Source organism: Gastrolobium bilobum, unplaced genomic scaffold, assembly GCF_033153095.1.
Source record: "Gastrolobium bilobum isolate Gb01-03AN ecotype WA unplaced genomic scaffold, APGP_CSIRO_Gbil_v1 utg7742, whole genome shotgun sequence".
NCBI classification, from domain to species: Eukaryota; Viridiplantae; Streptophyta; class Magnoliopsida; order Fabales; family Fabaceae; genus Gastrolobium; species Gastrolobium bilobum.
The window spans coordinates 150,270-167,742 of NW_026896962.1; the positions used below are offsets into that span (position 1 = coordinate 150,270).

Sequence of the window (17,473 nt, forward strand, 5' to 3'; positions counted from 1 at the left end):
TGCTGCACTTTGCATCTGATCTTCTCCAACATCTGAATGGCGGGTGATCCATTTTGCCGCAATGGTGACCAGGTGGATAATTTTTCTTGTTACCCTTGCCATTGCTTTATTGAATTGGTGCAAAAAAAAAATTAGTTCGATTCTTAAACCAGTTTAAAATATGTTATTCTTTTGATGTGATTTGGATCATTTTATAGATTATTTCTGTTCATTTGATTTTTTTTCACATCGTTAATATTATTTGAGAAAAAAAAATCAAACAAACAAAATAACATAAAATTAAATTTTTTTGTTATCTAATTTTAAAGTGAAAGCATGTTAAACCGCTAGGTTGGTCTAGTGGTGAGTGGTTTAAGTAAGTTATATTATTTTGTTTTGGTCTGAAAAACATGACTATGTGGCTATAAAAATTAATTCACTTGAAGGTTAAATGTCCAAGTTTTAACTCTATAGTAATGATAATTATACTAACATGTCTCGCACACACCTCATAAAAATTTGATTCTCGCCTTTTTATTTTTCTTTCTGTTTCTTTATATATCTCTATCTCTATCTAATAAAAGGGGCTTAAAGTCTAAGTTTAATTGCAAACAAACCACTCGTGGTTGAACAATTTGAGTAACTGTAAAGGAAACGTTGGCTAAGGGGTTTGGTCATATCTTATAAAAGTTTGATTTGAAATCTCATTATTTAATGTGAGAATTTTATTAGTAGATCATATATAATTTCTTCTGAAAATAGATTAGGGTGTTTTTTCTATCTAATCCTAGCGAGATAACAATGTCTAAGTTCACTTAAGCTTAATATTAAAAAAAAAAAGTTAAAAAAACATTAAATAAGTGGATGAATGGGCCGGGCTAAACCCAGGCCTACAAGCCCAATAAGAGGAGGAAAAAGGTTATTGGGCCGGGCTCTCATTATCACTGTGTCGGAACGCAAAGCTTGCAGATACAATCCTCTCAACTCACAAAGGGTTAGTGCGTGAATGAATCGTATTTCTTTAAAGTTTAAATTGTTTGTCTCTGTGACTCTGTGGGTCTGTTCCTTTCCTTCACAATTGAAATCGTGCAAGAAGAAAGTAAGAAAGAAAGAAAGAAAAGGGGAAAGGGTTTCGATTTTGGAAGAAGAATAAGGAGCTTCTGAAAGGGTTCAGTATTCAAGAATGAAGACGACGAAGGGAGGCAAGGTTATGAACCCTACCGATGCTTACCGAAAGGAGCTTCGTAAGAAGGAATTGAAAAGGGTATTATTCTCTTTCTCAACTCACGCCCACGTCCTATTTTCTCTCTTGCTTTTAATGTAGATTTGTTCCTCTTTTTCCCTAATTCATGCCCTAATTTATGCCTTGCGGTATTCTTTCTACCCATTCCACAACCAATTGATTCAAAATGCTAGTAGTTATTGTACATATCAAAAAGAAAAGTTGGCAGTAGTTTTTTTTAGCTCGAGGAGCTATTCCAATGAATTGAACCTAGCTTTATTTACTGAGATTTCTTTTTTCCGCTAATTGGATATTATTTGCTTTGTGTTTTCGAAGGATTCAACTCATGATTTTTTTTATGTTTTTTTCCTTTTACTTTTTGGTTAACAGAATAAGAAAGAAAGAAAGAAGGTGAGGGAAGTGGGGATCTTGAAGAAGGACCCAGAACAACTGAAGAAGCAGATTGATAACTTGGAAATGATGAGTAAGTATGTTTTCTTTACAAAGCCTCTGCTGCACTGGAAAGTGGTGAAGTCCAGTCTTATATCTTTCACCTCGTGTTCATTCTTTGCTTGCCGGATATATTGATCAATTAATTGACTAGAGTTGTTTGCCGGGCATAAGTAGTATAAATTAAGTGCGATGTCTTTTGGGATGCTTTCAACTATTCAAATTAATTGTGCATTGTTGGTTGTGGCAGAGGCTGATGGTGCTTTGGATAAAGCAAGAAAGCACAAGAAGAGACAGCTACAGGATACACTTAATCTTGTCATAAAGAAGAGGAAGGTAATAACTAAATATAATGTATTTTCTTTTCGTTGGATTATATTGCTTTATTATCTGATATTGCTTTGCTTTATTATCTGCTTGAGTTTATCACAGTCTCTAAGTGGTTGTTTATCAGAGTGTGATACAAACGGAATACTGTCAGTGAATGAAAAATAATAATTTCATTGTAATCCACAGCAGCATTGACCAATGTGCCTGTTGTGATGCAAAATTTTTCTTCAGTTTTTTATCGTCTTTGGTCTCTTTTTTCTTCAACATGATTGAAAACCATATGTTATCACATATGGGGTGATTGCTAATTTCGTGCCTCTGAAAACCAGTTATAACAAGCACATTGGTTGATGTACCTTCTTGTCCATAGGCAACTACCATTAGGAGTAGCTGAAGGGCCGTCTTGGGTTTATCACAATATGTAAGTAGTAGTTGATCTTTTCTTAGACCAATATAAAAGCTTGTGCGTTGGTAGTTACAATCTGTAATGGATTTCTATTAAAACAAACATGTTATGGATTGCTGTTAAATTCAGACTTCAGACAGACCCTCCTTTTTTAACTGCAATTTAAGTCTTGAGTGGCAAAAGGCAAAACTGGAACTTTATGGAAATGGGACATTCATGAATCATGTTTGATATTGCATTAATAGCAGTTGACTCAAAATTCAGTCTACCTGAACACTCCTGTCAATCGCATGCTAAATTTATTTGGTTAAATAGTTTCTACTAATTGTTATTATTGATGATCCAATTGTAATCTTTTTGGACAGGAATATGAAGAGAAAATGCGGGAGAAGGGTGAGGCTCCTGTTATGTTCAGGTGAGGAGTCTTCATGTTATTTTGAAAGATTAGTGTATGCCCAATTTGTTTTTGTGAACTTTACACATTCTAGGATGACTTTTGGGCAGTCATTTGGGGCCTCCTCGAAGGAGAACATCTGCAGAAGAAGAAGAGAGAGTTAAGCACCCAAAGCCTGAGGTAGGATTTAAGTTGTTTGTATGCGTGCATGCGTTTATGTTTTATTTCTTTTCCTCTTTCTTCCAAACATACAAAACTAGACTGGTGTAGCTGTTGTTAATGGTTTTGAGTTGTTAGCTAATTTTTACTGCAGGATTCTGTTTATTACCATCCTACGTTAAACCCTACTGGAGCTCCACCACCAGGGAAACCTCCTATGTTTAAATCGTCTATAGGTATGCTCAGCTTCTTTTTCATATTTGTCTGGTAAAATCATGGATCTATAAATGATGTTGGTTTGCCAGATCTCCCTTATTTAGTCAACTTTTGTGCTGAATTGCAGGACCCAGAATTCCTTTGTCTGGTGCTTCATCAAGTACTGCTGCATCATCATCGGCGACTGAGTTAGAGGATGATGTGTTAGCCGTACCCCCACCGCCGCCGCCGCCTCCACTGCCTGATGGTAGCAGTACAAATTCAGCAGATGGCACTGTTTTACCTGCGTCTTTGCCACTGCCTCCTCCACCTCCTATGCCTCCAAAGCCTGCTTCTGCTGTGCCTACATCGTTACCACCCCCTCCTTTGCCACCTCCACCTCCTGGTCCCCCACCCAAAGAGCAAGTTGCAAATCACCCTATACCCCCTCCACCTCCGCCCCTACAACAGTCTCAGCCACCTCCACCTGGCACCGGTGGTGGTGAAGAGAGAAATCAGTCTGCATTGACAGATGATTCACCTTCCAAGGAGCCTGGTCAGGTAGGCTTGTGTCTAGTTAAATGGTTTATGCTTTATTTGTAAATGTATGATCTGATTGTAACCATATTGAAGCACAAGGAATTATAGATATATTGAAAGCTTAGAAGCACCGTTGCTGTTGTATTTTATCCAGAATGATTCAGTATATGGATACTGTTATTTATATAAATCTAGGATGTGGGTATGGCAGGGAATATTAAATAAATGTTAAAACTATATATGTTTGCTCACATAATGATACAAAATAATAGTAATATATTCTCGTTCTAGAAAGCACCTAAGACAAATTCTAATGTTTTATTGGGTTGCGGACAAGTTTTAGTCTATTTCATCATGTTTTGGCATACTTCAAAACCAATTTTCAGTGTTATAAAACATTTCAAAATATGTTTCCTACACATTATGGACATTTTGAAATGGTTGAGTTTAAAAAGGGACAGATAAGTATGCTGTTGTCTCTTGTATGTGTATGTGTATCTGATCTTCGATTCAGGTATGACTCAGGTTTCTGTGATTTCATGCTTCATAGATGGGAAGTTAGTAGACACTTTATTTACATGGTTGCCCGATGGGAACACATTACATTTGATTGTTCTAAGTTTAAAATCGGGGACTTGTTATTATTCTCCTAAAAGAAGCTTCTTAGGCTGTAATGTATTTTCTAATATGTAGGTGCAGCTGCCTCCACCTCCTCCTCCAAGTCGGATGCCACCTGATGGTGCTGTGGTTACTATTGACGATAAGAATTCTCTCTCAAGTCAGGAGATTTCAAAAATGGTTCCTGGACCTCCTCCTCCAAGGCAACAAGCCCCTGTTCCAGGACCCTCGTTAATCCCAACTTTACCGCCTGATGTTTTGCCCCCTGGAATATCTCGTTTTCCACCACCACCACCACCACCTGATATGAGGCCTCCTTTACCTGTGGCTGGACTCCCTGGTCAGGCACCACCTCCTGGAATGATGGTCCCCCTGATTCCGAGGCCACCATATGGCCTTCCACCTGGGCCTCCAATGATGAGACCGCCACTTCCACCTGGTCCTCCTCCGAACTTCCAGGAAGAGGATAATGTGGCAACTAGGCCACTTCCACCCCAGAAACCGTCATATGTTAAATCTGCTGCTTCTACGGTTGTTAAAAGGCCATTAGCTCAGCACACTCCAGAACTTACAGCTATGGTATGTTGAGTTTTCCATTATTTTTTTTATCTTTGCTGTTATTTTGGCTCTTGCATTTTATTCTTCTTTTTCATTCTCCTAATCTGTATTTAGGTAGGTTAGCTTTATTCTTGAACAAAAACAGCTTTTCAAGTAAAAGTTCTTTCATTAGCTTTTTGATTATAAGCTTTTCTGAATACATAATAAGAAAATGCTATTATGCTGTTAGTTAGTCTGATGGTGATAGATGAGTCCAGGTCAGAATAATTGTTTGTGCTTGGATAGTTAACGTTTCAATCTCTTTGGTTATGTAGTTTTTCTAATTAAGTTTATAACTTGTTTTTGACCAGGTTCCTGCATCTGTTCGAGTTAGAAGAGAGACTGCACTGACTAAAACAAAACCAAAACCGTCACTGCCAACCTCTAGGACAATCTCTGGGACATCAGGTCCAACTATTGTAAAACCAGAGTCAGTGAGCTCCTCATCAGCTCCAAAAGTACAGAGCATCGATGACTCATATACGGCTTTCTTAGAGGACATGAAAGCCCTTGGTGCACTTGATGGTTGAGATCACTGTGAGTGGCGGAACCACATGAGAGGGATGGTGTGAGCAATGAAGTTTACTTATTTTATGTTCAACTGATCTTTCTCACGTGAACTAGCTCAATTTTTTATTCTTGATGATAAAGTCTATTTAAGACCTTGTATACTCTCTTTTGCGACTCTAATCATCTCGCTTTTTATCTCTTAAACTAGAGTTTAAAGTAATGCACCGTTAGTTCATAGTTTTATACATTGTTTTTCAATTACGTGTTGACATTTTACTAAAAAGAATTACAACTTAGATGGTGATTGTGATTGTCAAACTTATTTTAATGGTTTGAGTGTACATGATTCGATGATAAAATGCGTATTTCTCATCATCTTTACTTTTTCATAAAATGCAACTTTCACCTTAAAAACTATGTGCATTTTATGCTTGTAAATATAAAAACAAAAGGTCGTAGGCTCATGGAGTTGGGCAAACAAATAATATTTCCCTTACCAACACTCGGAAGAATATTCTCTAAGACCTGTGCGGCTGTGCCAGTGCTAAACGTGGGTACATCTTGACGTAGAGGTAGAACTATTCAAATGCTCTTTTTTTTTTTTTTTTTGGTATTCCTATTCAAATGCTCTTAATTGGATGAGAGTGGGCAACAACAACAATGAGCATGTGATGATGAACTGTAATTTTAATCCAATGATGAGCTTCTATTTTGGATTCAATTTACACGTCACTCATTATATCTTTGGTTGTCGATGATTTTCTCTCTCTTTGTTATTTTATTTATTTGACCGGCGGTAATCCCGTATGGACTACGCCTGTTACATATTGAATATGGATATGGAGATGCTTTAGGCCTTGGTGGTTGGGTTAGAATTTAGAAACTCAGCTAAAACAGTGCAATTATTGCAGGACATGAACACAGCACTAGATAATACATTAATTTTACTAATAACTAACAGTGGTGGGCCAATAAGATATGAAGTACCTAGATCCTGTCTGTTCCAAGTGAAATTCTACGATGAAACCAACCAAATGTTCCCCACTTTGTTTTCTAGATGCCGAGTTTCTCTAAGCCATGTTCATAATTTAAGTATTAATTGATCAAAAAGTCAACTGCAGAGCGCAGACACCATCCACTTGATGCCTCATTTCTTCTTCAACTAGTGAAGCTAAGGCTTACAACTTCTACACTGCAAGTTGAGGGGTGTAATTTATTATTTTTTTATTAAGATGGTTGAATGAAACTATGGAAGCTGATTTAATTGGAGTTCATATTTGAATAATAAAAAAAAAAGTGAAAGATATTGAAAGTGACTGTTTTATTAGAAAACTGAAATCTGAGTGAGAGGACATCACGTAAAAGAGAGACTCAAGACACAGAATAGTTGGCAACAGGAAAGTTCAACACTTGAGGAAGCTTTTTTCGGGTAAATACTCTTCTCTTTTTCCATCTTGTCAACCTACCACTAATGCTTCTAAAGTTTGGACCATGTTCTGACTTCTGAGATGTTTGTGAATTGAAGTACATATGATATTCTTGTAGTAGGCTTTCAACTGGTTTGGTGCCATGAAAAGTGGTGTTCTTTATATTAGCTTCTTGCTTTGTTGCTTCCTGCTGCTTTTGGATTCTTCAACTTCACTTCCTCTGTGCGTTGATTCAAGTCTGTCTATCTTTTCTTTTCCCATTACCTTTTGAGTTTTATCCCCTTGGTTTTTCATTATAGATGTACATGTTTTCTTTTTCTTTTATTTTTGTGGTGTAGGAGCACCCTTTACCCTCAATACCACACTCGGATTTTGCCCTTACAATGGAAGCACGTGTTGCAACACCACAGAAGGTGCACAAATACAGAAGCAATTCCAGCTGATGAACATATCTGATCCTGGTTGTGCCTCTCTTTTGAAATCAATACTTTGTGCGGTGAGGTTTAGTTTTTCTTGTTGAGGCTCAATAGCCTTCTCAATTTTTCAACATAGATAAATCACTAGATTTTAAATCGTTAATGGTATATGAGTATGATAGAGGAATTTGACCAACATGTCGCTTGAGCTCTTTGATATTGTAAAGAACCGTTTCAACCCAAAAACTTAAGCCGTTAGGTGATGCTCAGATCAATGGTTTTATATTATATTTCTCTAATACGCTCTCTCATAAGAGAGTCATTGAGTTTGAAGAATAGACAATGCATATACCCACGTATCTGTGCTAAGAAATTCTACAATATTTAATTATTTATTAATAGAATGAGGTGATAAGTATTCAACTCGTGTCACATAATCTCTGGTACCATATAAAGAATCATTACAACCCAAAAGCTTAAGCGAATTAATGGTTTTATATCATATTTCTCAAACAAATGTTTTGTCACCTCTACTAGTAAAACCACTTTTTCACATCTCAACCCATAACTTCTGCCTTGGCTAACTTACGTTTGTTTGTAGAGGTGTGACCCATTTTCAGCTGAGCTATTTACAGTTCAATCCTCGCCCAGATCAGTTCCTGTGCTTTGCAATTCTGCAACAAATTCTTCTCAGTCAAAGGCAGCAGTGCAAGACTTCTGCTCTGAAGTATGGGATACATGTCAAACTGTGTCAATAATAAACTCACCATTTCCCCCTTCATTACAAGGTCAAACAGGAGGAACACCGGTTAATACCAATGCAACCAAACTGACTGAATTATGGCAGTCCAAAACAGATTTTTGTCATGCATTTGGTGGAGTCTCCAATAATGAATCAGTATGCTTTGAAGGAGAAACTGTTGCACTAAATAACACCGGAACTCCTATCAATCCCCCTCATGGCTTGTGCCTTGAGAAAGTTGGGAATGGATCTTATCTCAATATGGTTGCTCATCCTGATGGCTCTAACCGTGCATTTTTCTCTAATCAAATGGGTAAGGTTTGGTTGGCAACTATTCCGGATGTGGGATCAGGAGGACAATTGGAGCTTGATGAATCAACTCCCTTTGTTGATCTAACTGATCAAGTTTATTTTGATAGTGAATTTGGAATGATGGGCATGGCATTTCATCCAAACTTTGCAAACAATGGTCGATTCTTTGCTTCATTTAACTGTGATAAAAATAAGTGGTCAGGATGTAATGGGGTATGTTCATGTAATTCAAATGTTAATTGTGATCCATCAAAGCTAGGAGCTGATAATGGTGCCCAACCATGTCAATATCAATCTGTTGTTGCAGAATACACTGCTAATGGTACTGCATCTAAGCCATCCTCGGTAAACATTCTACACAGCATAAAAATGTATTTACTATAATTAGTTTAATGCAATGGATAGAACTAAATTATTCTTGATTTTTTTCAGGCAGAAAGTGCTAAACCAACAGAGGTGAGAAGGATATTTACCATGGGTCTCCCATTTACATCTCATCATGCAGGTCAGATACTCTTCGGACCTAATGATGGATATTTATACTTCATGATGGGAGATGGAGGAGGTTCAGGTGATCCATACAATTTTGCCCAAAACAAGAAATCATTGCTTGGAAAGATTATGAGGCTTGATATAGATAACAATCCAAGTGAGTACTAAATAGAATTGACATCCCTAATGTAGTAGAAGCTTGAGGACTTCTTTTAAAATGTTCCACCATTTAATTGATTAAATGCTGGTCACACAATAAAATGAGTTCTAGGGAATCTTGTACCAGTGTAATATGGTAAAAAGAAAATGTAAAGTTTATTCTTTTTCATTGCTCCATTTCTACGAGCACTGTAAACATTATTGGGCACTATCAATTTTTTTTTTCTTCACTCTTAACAATGACAACCATCATGAATCTTCAGGTGCAGCAGAAATTAGCAATCTTGGCCTTTGGGGCAGCTATTCCATTCCCAAGGATAATCCATTCAGCGAAGATAAAGATCTGCAACCTGAAATATTTGCCTTGGGACTAAGAAATCCTTGGAGATGCAGTTTTGATTCAGAAAGACCTTCCTACTTTTTTTGTGCAGATGTTGGGCAGGTTTGTGAATTCTTATCCTAAAATAAATTTATAGATTCTTGTAATAATAAAAAAAACTTTATGGTACTAAATTTATATAGCACTGTTATGCAATCAGCAATTCAGCTTGCCAAGAGAATGAAAGAGTGCCTGCCTCTGTCTGAAGTGACAAATAGTTGCCAATTTCTTCAGCATAGAAACTTCAAGAGTTTCTGAAAATTTTGATTCCTTAATCCTCTTGAGAGACCTATACAAATAAAAAGTCTTAAGCACCGGCCTTTGACTCATAATATCCTTTAATCATTTCTCTCTACTATTTAGTGCAAATGCGAGTTTGCTTAATTTTTAAGATATTTTTTTTTCAGAAGCACTTTTAGTACAAAACAATTTAATACAAAATAAATCTAATCATAGCATTGTATAGCAAGGTCATCAATAGGCCTTTCTGTATTTGTTACTACAGTACTGCTAACTTCCCTACATAAATTGGAGCTATTGATATGCTTCACGATGAAGAGAATTTAAGAAAGCAGAAGTCTACAGTTTTATATGACTAGAACTTCTACCACAAAAAAAGTTAAAAGTGAAACATTTGACTTTGCAGGATCTTTACGAGGAAGTGGATCTCATCACAAAGGGTGGAAACTATGGCTGGCGTGTTTACGAGGGACCCTATCTATTCACTCCTACAAAGTCACCTGGAGGCAATACCTCCATAAATTCCATGAATCCAATTTTCCCAATATCGGGATACAACCATTCTGCAGTAAACAAGAATGCAGGATCAGCATCCATCACTGGGGGTTATATCTACCGATCTAGGACTGATCCTTGCATGTATGGAAGGTACACAAGCTTTCTTTTCCTTTATGGCCCTTCAACTGATTTTCAACATATTTAGTTAAAGAGCCTGTAAGGAAATAAAGAACTCTTTGGTTGAGGAATACAACAAATTATATTTATTAGGACAAGATTTTTGTTCACTAAACATCCCCATGATACATAAAGTCTAGCATGGGAAGTATATAAACCATTCACTTAATAGCTTAAGCTTTTGGGTCGAATTGATTTTTTACATGGTATAAGAGTCTCGTTGTCATGGTTTCGATCCTCACCATCCCCCATTTAATCAATAATTAATTAAGTCTTGTGAAGTTTATCAGTATAAGTAGATGGGTCTGTGCATTGTCCACTCTTCAAACACAGTGGACTCCCGTGTGAAACGGCGTGTTAGAAAAGTATAAAACCATTAAGATAGATTCATCCAATAACTTAAGCTTTTGTAAAGAACTGATTCATCCCAAAAACTTAAGCTATTAAGTGAAGACCATCAATGATTTATATAATTCTCTAACAGGAACAAATAGCACCATGTGTGCAATATAATCAGCTATTGCTCATTAATCACTGCTTTTCAGGTACTTATATGCTGATCTTTATGCGGGTGCAATGTGGTCAGCCATAGAAGACCCAGAAAATAGTGGAAATTTCACAACTAGCAAAATCCCTGTCAGTTGTGCCCATGATTCTCCTATCCTATGTGATTCTATACCTGGAAGCTCCCTTCCAGCTCTGGGCTACATCTATTCATTTGGGGAAGACAACAAGAAAGATGTTTATGTTCTTGCAAGCAATGGTGTTTACCGAGTTGTTCCTCCAAGTCGCTGCAATTATGCTTGCTCACAGGAAAAGGCAACAACTACTACTCCTCCTTCTCCTTCTCCATCTCATGCAAACCGTTGGAGTAACTTTTCTGGATATATGTTTCTGCAGCTTTCATCTTTCTTGTTGCTTTTGATGGGTTTTGTGTAGTGCATGATCATATAATATACTATGATCTTTGTACAATACGTATTGATAAGAGAATATTTAATTCACCCGTTAGTTCTCCTTTTTCGGTTTTGTGTGATTAATTAGTGGAAGATAAATGCATTGTAGTTCATGATGTTACTAACTATGTAGTGAAAGATCAATTATTAAGTGTACATAGTAAAGGAATTCATCATTATGTTATTATCTACGTCACTAAAAGAAAAGAATTTTAGTTCATGATAATTAGTCCAACTAAAATGATTAAACTACGTTGACTTAAAAGTTTCGACTTCAATTTTTGTGTGCGAAGCTTGATTATTACAAAAAAAAAATTTATTGGTTTATAATAAAATATGCACCATTGCTATTTACTAAACTATTATATAAGTATAATTAAACGAAGTCAATAGAAATATATTAGTATACCATCTGAATAGAATAAATTTCTCATGCATGAGGATAAAATACTGTCAAGTATATTTTACCTAATTAGAAAAGCAAAATTGTTTCTTCATTCAATGACCAAAAAAATTTATAGTATTTTTTTCTTATTTTTTTAATTAAAATTTCTGTTCAAAATAATGTAATGAAAATTATACATAAATAACATCGTTGACTTTTTATGTACGTGAATAATAAGTAGAATAAAAGTTTATTAGGTTTACAGAAGAAATTCTTAACCAAAAAATTTAAACTCTATACTGATATAAAACACATTTGATTTTAGGACTCATTCGTATTGTGACCCCACCAGAATCCTGCCAAGATCTAACTGGTCAAGTTCTCTACATAAAGAGAGCAGCAATTTGACAAACGAAAAAGTAATTCTGCTTTTACCACGTAAATTGTTTTTATTCTTCACTCGTATAAAAATAAGTGAATTTTATTATAAGGAGAAGGAAAAAAAATTATGACATAATAAGCTCTGCTTATTTTTATACGAGTATAATAGAATTTTTTTTTTACACTAAAATAAAAAATATTAGCCTATGACAAAACTTACAGAGTAGGCTAGTACCTTTGGCTTTGGCAACAGCTTTAATGAGTATTTCTTATTTTCTTTGAGCCTTGGTAACTGTAGTTTGTCCTTTTATTTTGTCTCTACTTCCAAACACCTCTCTTTAAATATTGAATGAAAAGAACGAACGTGGCTTCTAGTTACCAATTTGTAGGAGGCTAAGCTTGTTCAAAATCACCCAATAATGGTTGTGTTTTATTTATGAAAAAAATAAGTATCATTTTAAAGGACATAAACTTATGTCTTTTTTTTTTTTTTTTTTAATTTTTAAGAAAACGCCTACTGTTGGTAAAAAACACCTACTTTGAAAGTCTTTATATGGATAAAGAACGGCGAGAAAGGTCTAGTGGAGGTCTGTCAACGGAAGAAAAGGACCTTTGTGAGTGAAGCATTAAAAAACCGAAAGGGGTAGCCATTGAAGATGCTGCGATGGATGATTCAATGCTGGAAATGGAGGCAGTAGGAGAAGAGGCTCAACCAGTAGTTCCTTGTACGGAGAAGGACGGACATGAGGTTATAAGGGGTAGCAGGAAGGTGATTTCCTACAAGGATAAGCTTTTGTGCCTAAATAGGAGTGGCTCAGTCTCAGATAGTGAGGAAGAGGATTGGATGGCCCAACAAAGAAGAGATGAGGAGGAAGATGACCTCCCAGATGAAATAGGAGGTGAGGAAGATGAAGACCCCTTGTGTCCCTCCTACAAGTTCTCAAGGGCTGAACACAAGGAAGATTGCAAGAAGTGGAGGTCATCCTTAATCATCAAACTGCTAGGAAAGAATTTAGGATCAAAGTTTCTAATGGCCAGACTTGTGAAGATGTGGAACCCCAATGGTCTTTCAATGTTATCGATATATGGATAATGGCTATTTACTTGTGAAGTTCAACGACCTGAAAGACTACACACATGTGCTGCATGAAGGGCCATGGATTGTGGCAGATCACTATGTTGTGGTCCAACGATGGAGACCTTTCTTTGACCCCTATGATGAATCCCTGAAGAAGATGGCCGTTTGGTTACGTATTCCTGGCCTGCCCCTCGAACTGTATACCTCCCACCACCTTTGGAGGTTAGGCAGTATCTTCGGTAGGACTCTGAAAGTGGACCGAAACTCCATTCGAAAGGTTGAAGGGGAAGAAGGGGAGATAACGGAGAAAGCAAAATTCGCACGTATATGCGTTGAGGTTAATTTGAGGAAGACCCTTATATCCAAGTTTAAGATTGCAGGGAGAGTGTACCCCGTAGGGTACGAAGGGCTTCACCTTGTGTGCTTTGCTTGTGGCATGTATGGCCACTGAAGGGATGCTTGCAAGGAAGGAGGAACTGGGGGTAATGCGCAGGAATGGGAGGGAGGTGATAAGAACCCAGACAAGAAGAATGAGGAGAGGATAGCAAACCTGAGAAAACAGCTAGCTGCTAATGCACAACATCCAGATGTTAAAGAAGATGAAGCGTTCGGGACTTGGATGGTTATCAAACGGCAAGCCAGAGGGAGGAAACCGAGAGCCATTCTGGTGAAACAAGCCAGTGTCTCGGCGGAGGTTCTGGCCAACGAAAAATCCAGTGGTCAGTTGAAAGGTCGAACGGGGAAAAGCACGCCTACCGATGTAGGTACGAGGAACAGGGTGCCATCTGCAACGTCATATTCTGGTCAGAAGGCTAAAGAGAGCCCTAGACATGCAGACAGTCAGAAACACAAAATCTTACCTAGACAAAAGGAGGTTGACAGAGAGGGTCTAAATGGCAAAGAGTTGACTTTTGAAAGTAGGACAGAAGGGAGACAAGGTAAGTCCCTTTCCTTGGGAGAGGCGAAACGTGGCACGATAGGAGATGGGATAAGCTTTAACAGAAAAGGGAATGGGGATCATAACTTTTCATCTGGTGCTCAGATTTCTATCACCAAATTGCACCAACATGGGAAAAATATCGAGCCCCTGAACCCTAATTCTACCCTAGTTGTCTCGCCCATTCAGAGCAACGAAACTATGGCTGTGGAGGAGGACCAACTGCGGGTAGCAGCCACTGATCGTGGGCCGTGAAATAGTGGGGATGATATCCTTGACATGATGTGATATGCAACGAAAGAGCAGGATGAGTTGGCTCTCAAACAAGTTATCTCGCTAATGGGGGGACCTCCACCCCTGGCAGAATAACTTCGGCCCCTTGGGCTGTGTTCCCGTCCCCTTTTGACGTGTTTTCCATGTTTTTAAGCTCCTGGAAGCAGAGGGGTAGGCAAGAAGTGCCTACTTCATTTAATCTGTGACCTTAAGTACATATATTGCATTAAAGTTTTGGCTCTCCTGGAAATCAAGATGGGAGGTGATAAAGCCAAAGGGATTGTTAGAAACTTTGGCTTCAAGAATTCATTCATCCAAAATCCCATTGGGTACTCGGGGGGAATCTGTATCCTTTGGGATGAAAGTGATGTTAGTATCCGCATAATCCAAACTAACCACTAGTTCATTCATACTGAAATAAAATACCTGGACAATATGAAAACAGTTCTGGTATCCTTTATTTATGCCAGTCCAAGAAGAGTGGAGAGACGCCATTTATGGCAGAACCTCCAAAGTCTTATACCTAACCCTAATGTTCCTTGGGTGGCAATTGGGGATTTTAATTCGGTTGCAAACGGTAGTGCAAAACTCGGTGGTGCAGAGGTGTGCTTAGGTAGTGCGCAAGAGATGTTGCAGTGCCTCCAGGCGTGTGAGCTCAATGATATTGGGTTCCAAGTTCCTTGCTTCACTTGGAAGCGAGGCCGGCTCCAGGAAAGGCTTGATATGGCTTGCACGAATGAGAAATGGAATATTAAGTGGCCCAACACTTTCCTTGCTCACTTCCCCTTCTTCAACTCTGACCACCGCCTCATAATCATGATGGATAACCATCCTGGAAGGCAGGCTTCGAGCCAAAAACCCTTTAGGTTCATGGAAGCCTGGTTAACCTCCAATAATTTTAGTCATCTGGCCAACGAAGCTTGGACTAATAATCGGTGCTGGGCGCAAGGCTATTTTGAGTTTGTTGAGAAGGTTACTTACTGGCACCATAATTCCTTTAAGACTCTTCCCCGCCAAAATCTCGCATTGATGCTAGATTAAAGGGCATCGATCACAATCTTAGCTTCCAGTACAACAGCAACCTTGTCAACCTCCGTAAAAGCTTTTGGAAAGATTTGGAGACCATCCTCTTAAGAGAGGAGCTTACTTGGTTCCAGAGATCTCGCAGTCGTTGGATCAAGTATGGGGATAGGAATACAAGATACTTCCATGCAAACACAGTGGCCAAGAGAAGAAGGAATATAATTGACGCACTGAAGAATGACGATGGAGAGTGGGTGTCAAATGTGGACCAGCTAACCACCCTTGCTTCAACTTTCTTTATGAACCTGTATACTGAGGATAATACTTCGAGAGCCAAGCTTCCCTTAAGGGGAATGTTCCCTTCAGTTCATGGAATGAACCATTCGGGGATGAATAGGGTCCCTTTTACTGAGGAGATCAGGAGATTAGTCTTCAAGATGGGAAAATTCAAAGCTCCAGGTCCCGATGGTCTACTTGCTGTTTTCTTTCAATCTCAATGGGACAATATTGGAGCTTCGATTGGCCTCCTTATCAAAGAGCTTTTCCTTAACCCTCAGTGAATCCAGGAAGTCAACCAAACATTCATCTGCCTCATCCCCAAGTTAGATGGTCCGGAAACAATCAAGGATTTTCGCCCTATTAGCTTATGCAACGTTGTATATAAGATGTTGTCTAAACTGTTGGCTGATCGGATCAAGCTCTTTATGCCTAAGCTTGTCTCTCCTAATCAATGCAGCTTTGTCCATGGCCTCCATAGTACTGACTATGTCATTATTGCGCAGGAGATTATCCATTCCATGAGAAGCAAGCGTGGAGAAAAGGGTTGGATGGCTGTTAAGATCGACTTGGAGAAGGCTTATGATCGCCTTAGTTGGGCTTTCATCCGTGACACTCTGATGGAGGTGGGGCTTTCTGAGCACATGATCAACGTCATTTGTGCATGTGTCTCCTCAGCTTCGTTGAACCTCCTTTGGAATGGGCTTCCCACTAGTTCTTTCTATCCCACTCGAGGCTTAAGGCAAGGGGGTCCAATCTCCCTTTATCTTTTCGTCCTATGTATCGAACGGCTAGCCTATATGATTCAAGCTTCTGTAGCGAACAAGCAATGGAAACCGATTTCTCTTAGGAAAAATGGCCCAGGGATTTCTCATCTCTTCTTCGCAGACGACATCTTGCTCTTGTCTGAGGCCTCCCTTGATCAAGCGAACCTTATGAGGAATACTCTGGATCAGTTTTGCCAAGCGTCTGGCCAAAAAGTTAGCCAAGCTAAAACCAGGATGTTCTTATCCAAAAACGCCAACCCTAATAGAGCCAATGAGATTGCTGACTCTCTTGGCTTTGGAATAACAGACGACTTGGGCAAGTACTTGGGCATACCCCTCCATCATGGACGTGTGAAGAAGAGCTCCTTCGCCCATATTCTCAATCGGGTGCATAATAAACTTAATTCTTGGAATATTTCGGCTCTATCTATGGCAGGGCGGGTCACCCTGGCCAAAGTTGTCATATATGCGATGCCTACTTACTCCATGCAGACATCCATCATCCCCTCCTCTATCTGTGATGATATTGACAAGAAAACCAGAAGCTTCATTTGGGGATCAACGACTAACCACCGAAAATGCATCTTATTAGTTGGAAGAGGGTCTGTAACACTTTCGACAACGGAGGCCTCAATATGAAATGCACGAGGAATATGAACAAAGCCCTGGTGATGAAAGTAGGGCACAATTTGCTAACCAACAATGATGCCCTGTGGGTTCGAGTGTTGAGGAACAAGTACAATGTAGGAACTGACTTGCTCCCCAAAATAAACCGTAGACCATCTGCCTCTAATCTTTGGAAGGGTATTTCTGAGGCCTGGCCGTTGATCATGCAAGGATCTAGAATTCAACTTGGGGATGGTACAAGAACACGTTTTTGGATTGATGAGTGGCTCCATAACTCCGTCAAACTTGCGTGCCTAGCCTCCCAACCTGTCCCTGAGGCTGAGATAAACAAGATGGTTATAGACTATGTATCCATAGATGGAACGTGGAACTGGGATCTGTTCCAACATTTGGTCCCTCAAGAATATATTAACTTGATAGCCAGCACAGTTCCCCCAGGCCACGATGATGGTGGAGATAGAGTTATTTGGGATTTAACTAACGATGGGAAGTTTTCTGTAAAATCAGCTTATGATCTTATCAGCCAAC

The 17,473-nt window shown here is 38.6% G+C and overlaps 3 protein-coding genes across 9 annotated transcripts; all 3 read left to right on the forward strand.

Moving 5' to 3' along the window:
- Nucleotides 1-985: 985 nt before the first annotated feature.
- LOC133303028 (protein EARLY FLOWERING 5) lies at nucleotides 986-5,620 on the forward strand. Of its 7 annotated transcripts, XM_061502867.1 has the most exons (10): nucleotides 986-1,243; nucleotides 1,592-1,685; nucleotides 1,902-1,987; nucleotides 2,753-2,802; nucleotides 2,892-2,961; nucleotides 3,095-3,176; nucleotides 3,284-3,696; nucleotides 3,796-3,807; nucleotides 4,375-4,872; nucleotides 5,202-5,620. In XM_061502867.1, exons 1-10 carry the CDS (start codon nucleotides 1,163-1,165, stop codon nucleotides 5,418-5,420), a joined length of 1,605 nt encoding a protein of 534 aa, XP_061358851.1. In that variant the 5' UTR covers nucleotides 986-1,162; the 3' UTR covers nucleotides 5,421-5,620. The 7 variants fall into 7 exon arrangements, with proteins under 7 accessions (XP_061358851.1, XP_061358848.1, XP_061358850.1 ...); XM_061502864.1 differs by lacking the exon at nucleotides 3,796-3,807 and having other exon boundaries at nucleotides 4,369-4,872; XM_061502866.1 differs by lacking the exon at nucleotides 3,796-3,807.
- Nucleotides 5,621-6,969: 1,349 nt separating this feature from the next.
- Nucleotides 6,970-11,194, forward strand: LOC133303037 (HIPL1 protein-like). The gene is made up of 7 exons (XM_061502879.1): nucleotides 6,970-7,063; nucleotides 7,166-7,323; nucleotides 7,845-8,642; nucleotides 8,730-8,946; nucleotides 9,212-9,390; nucleotides 9,974-10,215; nucleotides 10,788-11,194. The coding sequence occupies exons 1-7, from the start codon at nucleotides 6,970-6,972 to the stop codon at nucleotides 11,179-11,181; spliced, it is 2,082 nt and encodes a 693-aa protein (XP_061358863.1). The 3' UTR covers nucleotides 11,182-11,194.
- A 3,493-nt stretch (nucleotides 11,195-14,687) lies between these two features.
- On the forward strand, nucleotides 14,688-15,835 carry LOC133303021 (uncharacterized). Its single transcript, XM_061502849.1, has 2 exons — nucleotides 14,688-15,201; nucleotides 15,255-15,835. The coding sequence occupies exons 1-2, from the start codon at nucleotides 14,688-14,690 to the stop codon at nucleotides 15,833-15,835; spliced, it is 1,095 nt and encodes a 364-aa protein (XP_061358833.1).
- Nucleotides 15,836-17,473: the final 1,638 nt, after the last annotated feature.